This window comes from Triticum urartu, chromosome 6 (assembly GCF_003073215.2).
Source record: "Triticum urartu cultivar G1812 chromosome 6, Tu2.1, whole genome shotgun sequence".
Lineage (NCBI taxonomy): Eukaryota > Viridiplantae > Streptophyta > Magnoliopsida > Poales > Poaceae > Triticum > Triticum urartu.
Window position 1 is genome coordinate 163961385 of NC_053027.1, and position 10793 is coordinate 163972177.

The window sequence follows — 10793 nt, forward strand, 5'->3', positions numbered from 1 at the left end:
CGCCACGTGTTTCCACGCCCCAGAAGTCGGTCACTATCAGCATCACGCACCTATGTCGTCGTCGCTGATTCCACCACCGTCTTCTGTACCAACCGACTCACGTCGATCCGTCAGACTATCTAGTCCGACCCAGACTCCCAGATCATCTTCTGCGCCATTTCCATCCATCACATGATAATCTCATCTTAGCTGACATGACTTCCTACAACACCTTCAAGCATCCATGTTACGCCAGCAAATCTTTCACCCTTATCTGCCATAATCCAAGGTTTTCAGTTCCGTGAACTTCTTCACCTCAAACTTGGTACCCGTTGGCGCCATGGTCCTTTGTATGACTGACCCTATGAAAGAAAATATCTAAGCTTTCCACACAATGCCCCAAGTACACGAACTGAATCTCCACGTACTAATAGCTAAACAAACCAAAGAATCATTCTTGGCCTTCACGTGGTGTCTCCCGTGGCTCAACTCCACTGCTAGCTTTGCCTAGCTAAAGCCCTTGCCTTCCCGATGGATGAACACAATCAGCGATGAATTATTTTCTACAGATCTGATCGGCTTTGCCTCGTGCCTTTGTCTCCCTTACTGACTGATATTAACCCGCCACATAGACGAGGAGAACACGGCTCCTCCTGGGACTCGGTCCCTTTTTTTGTCCAAAACAAATCTCAGGAACGGCTGCAGCTTGCACTTCCGTACACCGTGCCTCGTCCACGCCTCCGCTCCTTGAGCCTGCGTCTGCCTCTAGCGCCTGGCCCCGAGGCCCCGCCAGCTTTTGGACCTCTGCACCTGGGCCGCTGCCTGGGGCCAACGTAGCCCTTGGTGCGTAGCGCCTTCGCACGTCGCAGGATCGAGCCGAACTCCAGACCTGTTACGCCACCGTCGGCACATCCGATCTCGCCGAGATGTACGGCTCGATTGCTTCTCACACGAACAGAACTCCCGCCGCCTCCATCAATCTTTTCCAGTCGCATGATTCGACCGCCGACCGATTCGACAAATTCTGCTCCACCTCTTTGATCAACAATCCACTACCTCCAAACAACCTAGCTCATGATACCACTTGTTAGAATAAAATCCGAGACATACTGTCGATCATCTGAGGATCAAGTAATCACACGAGCACGACACCGACATTTGTTAACAAGGTTCACCGATATGGTTACATCTCCGGGGCTTGACTATGGGCGCTCCTCCCCATGACACCGTCACAATACCGCACACCGGCCATCCGGGCGTCGGCACACGCCGCCAGCTCCCCCTTACGTGCCTGTGCTATTATGTTGGCATAGGTTACATCATGTGTCTAGCCCCGCTATATATGAGAGGCCTAGTATACAAGTGTCCTATTAGAACATGACTCTATATCCTATCTAAACACAATACAACTACAAATCCAACTGTAATCTACCTCGTACACTATATTCGACACAACTCCAACAGGGCGCGTTACCATCGTTCCTAGACGCCCATCTTAGAATCCCCTACCTCGAGATCTGCCAGTTTAGGTTCCGTCATATCGTGTCCTCGATTAATCCAACTGATCGTCGACTGATGGAATCCCCCTTACGGGTGCCCACACTGACTGATAAACCCCCCTGTTACTAGCATTGCCTTGGGCTGTAAAGATAATGAGCTTGAGCCTCCATGGGCCTTAGCTGGGTAATATGTCGCCATGGGCCTGCCCAGTGGGAGATAACCTCATCAGCATAGAGGTCATCATATGGTACCGTTTCAGGAAATACAAACATGCAATAACTGGAACTAACTACTGCAAATCATCATGCCTGAAATAGCATGTTCAGAATGCCAATTACGACTGACTTGGACGTGCCTGGGTTGAGCGATTGGTGGTTCATACTTCATAGTCCATAGCTTTTTTAGCTCAAGTGTTACGTCGAGACATTACAGAACCTAACTTAAATTAATAAAAAGGGCGAGAAGAATAGATTTAAATTAATCTACTATGATGCTCAATTTATAGAAGGGTAGTGAGTTCAGACCTTGGTGCAGTAGGCAGGTCACTTGAGATAGTTAGCGCAAATCATCACACTAGGCAGGTCATCATCCGAGAGAAGATTGCAGGACTGCTGGAGGTGCGTAGCCATGATCAAATTTTTATGTGATCCACAAGTTCCACAAAGTTATCAGAAGCAAGGGGTCAGTAACGGAAAACAAAATTTTCGCAAAATTGAATGGTTACAAAAAAAATCAACAACTTCCAACAAAAGACAAGCACATACATCCCAATTATCTTGTTCTCCACAGAGTCATCTCTCCAGCTCATCCTCTGAGAATACCTGAAGTGTGCTTAGTAGAAATACCTGCAATCCCCAGTGTCAGTGGACAACAACAAAATGGATTTTTTGACTGTGCGGGCAGTAAGAGACAACACCAGAGAAGAGTGAAATGTATAAAATGAGAAGTGAACATCGAGTGCATGTCACCCTATAGGGCCCATGTAAGCCTCATGAGTTACAGATCAAAGTACAGAAAGCAATCTCACATCTAAATACACCTGAATGGACAAATGTAGTAAAAGGACAGAGAGCAAGTCGACTGCCGAAGCAAAATAATTACTTTCAGAAACAAGTATAAGTTTATACATATTGGATTAAGATTGCTTAAGAAATACACAGGGTTTAAAAAAATAAGGAAAGGGTTTTTGCATTGTCAAATTAGAGCATTACTGCCAAGTTCCTCTAAAGATAAAATGCTAGTAGGAAACAGCAACCTAGTAACTTTATCAAAGGGAGTAGAACTCGTATAAACTACGAAATGTGGAGCCCTGATAGCTTCTAAGTAACAATACATCTACTCACACTCCCCAATTTGTGAACTGGGGCCAACCTAGCCATAGTGTAATTCAAAAGCTTCTTTCAGATGGTGTAACTGAAAAGCTGTCCCAAGTTACCTAAGTAAAAAACAGACGAGAGCAGCGCCATGATACAGCATACCTGACTGAATCCTGACTTAAAAGCCTCCAGTTGTCTTGAGATTCCACTTTTAACCGTAGTGTTGACAACAAAAGAAACATATTCTTCCAAACTCTCATCAGTTACCTAAAAATAACATGAGTAATTTAGAGAATACTTTTAAATCTGCTGAGAAGCCAGCAACTGAGAGTGCAGTCATATCAGTTACATTATCTGAGGTACCCTCTGAAGAAAGCACATATTCTGGATACCCTGGGACCGCAAAGTCAATATCAAGATCCTCAATTTTACAACCTCATTAAGACAAATCAGATGTGTTCTGGTATATCCCCCATCGAACATGACTTAGTATTTCTTTTGACAAGTGCTTTGAATTCCATGAGGGTCGTTGCCAGTTTAGGATCAAATGAATTGTTACCGTATATATTAAGCTCCTAACAAGAAATGCTTACTATATAGGCTAACAAAAGTAAGAAAGCGTAATAAACACAATATACATTTCAAAAATGTAGGGTCCAAGATACCTGTCCTAGGATAAGCTTATAAAATACATTAGAAAATGGAATGTCAATAATTCTGCCATCCTTAATTGCCTTTGCGATGACTCCTTTCAGATGATCATCTATATTCCTTTCATAGATGTAATTTTTTTTCTATCTCCTTTGATTTGTACATTCTAAATAAACTGAAACTTATTCAATTATATCCCACAAAAAAACTTATTCAATTATATTCATTTTTCTTATTTCTTTAACTCTGTATGCGCATCAGCACATGTGCACATCAGTTCTAAGTTTGTAGATGTTGTTAGCTCGAACTTAGATACTTTGCTGATAGCTATCCTGTTTCTATCATATTTGTGGTGGCACCCCGGTGACCCTGACAATGACCAAGATTAGAGTATTTGGCGGGTAGGCAAGTACTACCTTCATTCCAAATTATAAGATGTTTTAGATATTTCAATATGGACTACATGCGGACTAAAATGAGTGAACAAACACACTAAAACACGGCTATATACATCCAATTCAGAAAAATTTAGAACATCTTATAATTCGAAACGAAGGGAGTAGCAATTATCTCAAAATGACTAAAGGCATCAGCTCTGCAAACCCAGACTCAAAATTATCGACCAGAGTGATGTCTACCCAGCTTCAGCTGAATCACCACCTAGCTATCAATATATTTGTCAAGAATCAAGATACTAACCAATTAGTATGATATACAAGTTGACACGACTTTGGGTGCCACCGGTGCAACAATGTTGCTGGAAAGAATGCTGATATATCTAATGTGGTCTGGCTTCCTTCAAAAGAAGGGGATCAGTGAGGCACACACTTCTTAAGAGAGAAAAAAACATCAATCCCCCATCACATCATTGTCTGGTCCAAGCCTTTGTGCAATGCCGCAAACATGTATTAGTCCATAGAGCAAGGAGTGATCTTCAATGCAATTCTGATGCAGATATCAGAACTTTTGTTGCTCTGATCTGTGGTAGACACAGAACTGCTACTTTTGGCACCAGCCTGAGCGCTGAAGCTTCAACGGAGAACTCTTGCCTCATACATATATGCTGCAGGCAATCAACCATCTTATCAAAAGTATACCAAGATCAAAGCCCCGGTGGTAATACCAAAGAACTACTAGTACTAAATCAGTACTTCAGCACAGCAGCAGAACTTTTAAGTCGCATGGCTGCATTAGCGCTCATCGTGCCAAGGACTTCTATATATTTTTTCTCTTTTCAAGCCTATCTCCTTCTGAAATTACTCAGTTATAACTACTACTGTAAGTGTTAACCATTAGCTCTACCTCAGATGCTAAATTCATCTGATCGGGTACATACCGAGCCATTCCAACTCCATAGTAAATCAAGTCAAGCATCTCATAGATCAAATTGTCTTGGGGGTGTGTCCGGTCACCTGCAACAAACACCCCAACTCCCCTCTCCTCCCCTCCAACTGTGACTGATGACCAGCCTACTCCTTTCACAACCCCTTTCTGCTTCATCATATGTCTCTCTTGTGCTGCCTCACACCACTGTCCCTTGCTGGCGTATAGATTTGCCATTGCCACATGTGCTCCTGCACCCCATGGCTCTGCCTCCATTACCCTCTCTGCAGCTTTCTTCCCGGTTTGCTCTTCCCCTCGAGCTGCACATGCCCTAAGCAAAGATGTCCAAACAACGCCATCTCTTTCATTAGCTGCCATACCACCAATCAACTCCTCAGCCTCATCTATTCTACCAGCTCTGCCCAACAAATCTACGACACAGCCATAGTGCTCCTTTGACGGCTCCAGTCCGTAGCTTTTGCTCATTGCATTGAGGTACCTCAATCCAAGCTCAACTGCCCCAGCATGACAGCAAGCACTGAGCACACCAATGAACGCAACATGGTCCGGCTTTAGCCCAACACGGCACATTTCCTCAAACAATTCAAGTGCCCTTTCGCTGTGGCCATGCCCAGCATTCCCGACGATCATCGCGGTCCATGAAACCACATCATCTTTCGTGCGATTCGAAAATACAACATCAGCATCTGACATGTTGCCACTCTTTCCATACATGTCAATGAGCGCGCTCCTGACCATGGCATGGTGTTCAAGTCCAGCAGCGACAGCAAGTGCGTGGAGTTGGCGACCAGCGTCCAGTGACGCAGCAGTTGCGCACGCACTGAGGAGACTGGCAAGAGTAAACTCATTCGGACGAGGACAATGGTGCCGTCGCATTTCAGTAAACAGGGCGAAAGCCTCCCCGGCAAGCCCTTCCTGCGCATAGCCTGATATGATTGCACTCCAAGAGACAACATCCTTGGCAGCACTTTCCTGGAACACCGCATCGGCTGCTGACAGACGACCGGCGGCGCGGGCATAGAGTGTGACGAGTGAATTGCCCACCGAGCGCGAGCTGGCGAACCCTCTTTGTGCAGCTTGCGCGTGCAACTGCTCTCCAAGATGTACACACGAAATATTTGCACACGCAGCAATAACTGCAGCGTATGTGTATTCGTTGGGCCTTGCCGCGTTTGATGCCCCGTCACGAAGCATCGCGACGAATGCCAGGATGGCTTCCTTGGCACGACCAGTCTGCGCGTAGGAGGATATCACAGTCGTCCACGCGGCAACGTCTCGCGAGCCCATGCGGCCGACCGCAGCCAGTGCGCGGTGGACGTCCCCGCAGCGCGCGTACAGCGTGGCAAGTGTGTTGGCGACGTAGGGTGTGGCGTCGAAGCCGAGCTTGGCGCAGAGCGAGTGCACCTCACGGCCGCGCGACAGCAGCCCGGTGTCGGCGCACGCGGTGAGCGCAGCCGCGAAGGCGTGCGAGTCGCAGGGCATGCCGGAGGCTCGCATCTCGGCGAAGCGGCGGACCGCGTCGTGGCGGCGGCCGGCCCGCGCCAGTGCGGAGATGAGCGTGGTCCAGGAGACCACGTTCTTGAGCGGCATTTCGTCGAACACCCTGAGCGCCAGCGCGAGGCGGCCGGCCTTGGCGTAGGCGTCGGCCAGCGCGGTGGCGACGAAGACGGAGGAGACGGCCGAGGACCTGACGGCGAAGGCGTGCAGTGACGCGGCGTGGCTGGCGTCGGCGGCCGCGGCGCAGGCCTTGAACGCGAGGCTGAGCACGAAGGGGTCAGCGGCCGGGAGCGAGGATGCGCGGATGCGGGAGAAGAGCGCCATGGCGCCGGCGACGTCCCCCGCCGCGGCATGGCCCGCGAGGAGGGCGGAGTAGGAGGCCTCGTCGCGGTGCGGCGCCCCGTCGAACAGGGCCTGCGCGTCCGAGAACCTGCCCGACTGGACCAGGCGCTTCAGCCGGGCGTTGAGGTCTTGCAGTGGCGGCACGGAGAAGACGGGCGGTGGGTGTGGTTCGAAACGAAGAGGAGCAGCTTCGGCCCACATGGAGCGACCGAGACGGGGAGATTTCACGCGGGGAGCGAAGCGCGTCACCATTTGAGTCCCCCCGGCGGCCTGGAACTCCTCCCCGGCCCGCGGCGGCGCTCCTGCCCAGTCCCCAACGGCTGCGCGGCGTGGTTTCTCCTCTGCGGTACGGCGCTCGACCGGCCGGAGCTGGGCTCTTCGCGGCGAAGCGCGCGAGAGCACGACTGCACGAGACGGCCCGCGCAAACCCTCCTTTTCCGGTTTTCCCCGCCTGGATTTTACCCCCTTTTTTCTCCTATACTAGCAAAATGCCCGTGCATTGCACGGAACATTAAGATGCATTTGTATAAGTAGTTTATCTTATAAGGAAAAATGATGAATAAAGGAAGGCCTTATTTGCAATTGTGAAGAGGTGTGTGGGTATCTTTTTATAAAATTGCCATAGTTTCCTTCCTATCCGTCAAATATAAATCGGACGGCCTACATTATAGGATGACGGACACACCATCATCACCAACTCTGTTTTTATAAGAATAGAGATAAATACTTCATCGTGCACGCGCACGATTCTGGCTTCCCGAGCGGCCGCGCGTGAGCCGTCAGATGTGGCTGATGTACCAAAAATGCTAGATACACGCACTAAAGCAACGGGATTCTACGGACCTGCTGACTTGTTTCTTTTTTATTTTGAGAGAAAGCCATCATGGCGGTTTATATTTCATGCACAAAAAATGATACATCGTTTGTTAATACATCTACTAGAAACCCTGCAGGCTTCGATTTTCAAACAATTGTATGAGAGAACTCCGAGTTTCTAGCCAATAAATCTGCCACCGCATTGGCCTCCCTAGGGCAGTGGGAAAACATAAAAGAAATAAAATTTCTAGCAAGAAAAGAACATTATTCATAAATTGCGGCTACCAGGCCTAGCGAACTACCCCCCCCCCCTGCATGACTTCAACGACCTCCATGCAATCGGACTCGACGCAAATTTTATTGCACCCAACTTCATTTGCGAGTAAGAGCCCATATCGCATACCTCTAGCTTCTGCCGTAGCCGCGTCTTCCACAAAAGGGATATCACCTCATGAGGCTGCGACGAAGAAACCAGCTTCATCCCGTGAGATTGCACCCCCTGTTCCCCTATCAGGATCAAAAGTGGCATCGACATTAAGTTTGGGAACTCCCTCCGATGGCTTACTCCATCCTTTTTAATTGTGGCTGACTTGTTCTTTTTTAATTGGACTAAATAGCCATCTCCTCCTAATTAATCGCCCCCTGATTTTAACTGGTGGGGGTGGGCGCCAAGCCCGTAAAGCTCCATTGATGTAGCAAAGCCGCTGATGTACTGTGACGACATCGTGCGAGTTAGCCAGTCAACTGGGGATTGTACGACCGATGCAAGCATTGGCATTTTGGTCTGCTCTCTTTGTTTCTAAAAAACGAGCAGAACCACATCTTCAGCCATGAAGTGTTGAATATATAAGCAAATTACTATGAGATTTAGTCCGAATAAATATAAAATAAATCATGACAGCAATAACAAAGATTAAACTAATCATGTGAACTAGCATAGCAGATGAACAGATCGAATCTAGGACACAGACTAGAAACATGAATTCTACCATGATCTCGAATAGGAGGGCCAGAATCACATACGGTGCAACGGAAGCAACACCGTTGGTGTTGAGGTTGTCGCCCATGTCCTTGAGGAAGAGGTTGCCGAGGTCGTGGAAGAAGTCGTCGTTGGTGAAGTCGTCGCTGCCAGCAGTCGCGCGAGTGCACTCCACAAAAATTTGATCATCCCTCTCCCGTATAGGATCACGAGAGGCGGGGTTCCGGAGGCCTATTGCCCCTAAGCGGTGCACGCCAAAAGGAGGGGTGGAGAAGACTTGCGTGGTGGCGCAATGATCTGAAACGGTGGTGCGAATCCATACGATTCGGCGGCGACTAGGTAGACATTTGACTGACTATATAATGCGGCCGGGTAGATCGTGAGAGTAAACCCCACGTCCGAGTCACGATCCAACAAAATCGAAAACAATTCAGTAATTAATGCATCTGTTAATTATTAATTAATGACTCATTATTTTTTTCCGAGCAGCAAAAATATAGACAACATGCATAGCTATGTCCTCGGCTCATTCCCGCAACCCGCGGCGCGTCGTGACGAGACCTGGTGTGGCGAGGCGAGGGAGGAGGAGGAGCGCGCGTGTAGGTCTCCTCTTCTCATGCTCACTAGATCAGAAACACGTCTTGGCGCGAGGGTGCCGGTCCCAACGATGTGGTGAAGCAAGTAATTCTCGAGTTAGTGGGAATCCTGGTTTAGCGTACGTATTGAAATAGGACAACAAAATAAAGAAGAAGAAGATGATGATAAAGAAGAGGAAAAAAAAGAAGAAACATTCATTTATAATAGAAGACATCATCGAGTTCAACATCATCGTGAGATTATAAGACAATATTAAGTTCGGTACATTCATGAGACCATGAAAGGTAAACACTTCCATCCAGTTCGGTACCAAGAGGGCGAACATGAGAGAGCAATGTCCTAATCTAAAACAAAGTTTGCAGCACATCCATGCATAAGCAAAGCAACTGTTGGGTTTCGTAGTAATTTCAAAATTTTCCTACGCACACGCAAGATCATGTGATGCATAGCAACGAGAGGGGAGAGTGTTGTCTACGTACCAACGCAGACCGACTGCGGAAGCGATCACACAACGTAGAGGAAGTAGTCGTACGTCTTCACGATCCAATCGATCAAGCACCGAAACTACGGCACCTCCGAGTTTGAGCACACGTTCAGCTCGATGACGATCCCCGGACTCCGATCCAGCAAAGTGTCGGGGAAGAGTTCCGTCAGCACGACGGCGTGGTGACGATCTTGATGTACTACAGCAGCAGGGCTTCGCCTAAACTCCGCTACAGTATTATCGAGGTATATAGTGGCAGGGGGCACCACACACGGCTAAGGAATAGATCACGTGGATCAACTTGTGTGTCTAGAGGTGTCCCCTGCCTCCGTATATAAAGGAGTAGAGGGGGGGAGGCTGGCCGGCCAAGGAGGGAGGCGCAGGAGGAGTCCTACTCCTTCCGGGAGTAGGACTCCCCTCCAATCCTATTCCAACTAGGATTCCCCAAAGGGGGAAAGAGGGAGAGGGGGGCCGGCCACCTTCTCCTAGTCCTAATAGGACTAGGGGAGGGGGAAGTGGTGCAGCCACCTTGGGCTGCCCCTTTCTCCTTTCCACTAAGGCCCATGAAGGCCCATATGGCTCCCGGGGGGTTCCGGCAACCTCCCGGTAACCCGGTAAAATCCCGATTTCACCCGGAACACTTCCGATGTCCAAACATAGGCTTTCAATATATCAATCTTTACGTCTTGACCATTTCGAGACTCCTCGTCATGTTCCTGATCACATCCGGAACTCCGAACAACCTTCGGTACATCAAAATGCATAAACTCATAATATAACTATCATCGTAACCTTAAGCGTGCGGACCCTACGGGTTCGAGAACAATGTAGACATGACCGAGACATGTCTCCGATCAATAACCAATAGCGGGACCTGGATGCCCATATTGGCTTCTACATATTCTACGAAGATCTTTATCGGTCAGACCGCATAACAACATACGTTGTTCCCTTTGTCATCGGTATGTTACTTGCCCGAGATTCGATCGTCGGTATCCAATACCTAGTTCAATCTCGTTACTGGCAAGTCTCTTTACTCGTTCCGTAATACATCATCTCACAACTAACATATTAGTTGTAATGCTTGCAAGGCTTATGTGATGTGTATTACCGAGAGGGCCCAGAGATACCTCTCCGACAATCGGAGTGACAAATCCTAATCTCGAAATACGCCAACCCAACATCTACCTTTGGAGACACCTGTAATGCTCCTTTATAATCACCCAGTTACGTTGTGACGTTTGGTAGCACCCAAAGTGTTCCTCCGGTAAACGGGAGTTGCATAATC

The 10793-nt window shown here is 48.3% G+C and overlaps 1 protein-coding gene across 1 annotated transcript; it reads right to left on the reverse strand.

Moving 5' to 3' along the window:
* Nucleotides 1-1230: 1230 nt before the first annotated feature.
* On the reverse strand, nt 1231-6830 carry LOC125516674 (putative pentatricopeptide repeat-containing protein At3g47840). Its single transcript, XM_048682024.1, has 5 exons — nt 4146-6830; nt 2958-3062; nt 2244-2324; nt 2004-2090; nt 1231-1681 (listed from the first exon to the last, which is right to left on the reverse strand). The coding sequence occupies exon 1, from the start codon at nt 6828-6830 to the stop codon at nt 4707-4709; it is 2124 nt and encodes a 707-aa protein (XP_048537981.1). The 3' UTR covers nt 1231-1681; nt 2004-2090; nt 2244-2324; nt 2958-3062; nt 4146-4706.
* Between the last annotated feature and the right edge of the window lie 3963 nt (nt 6831-10793).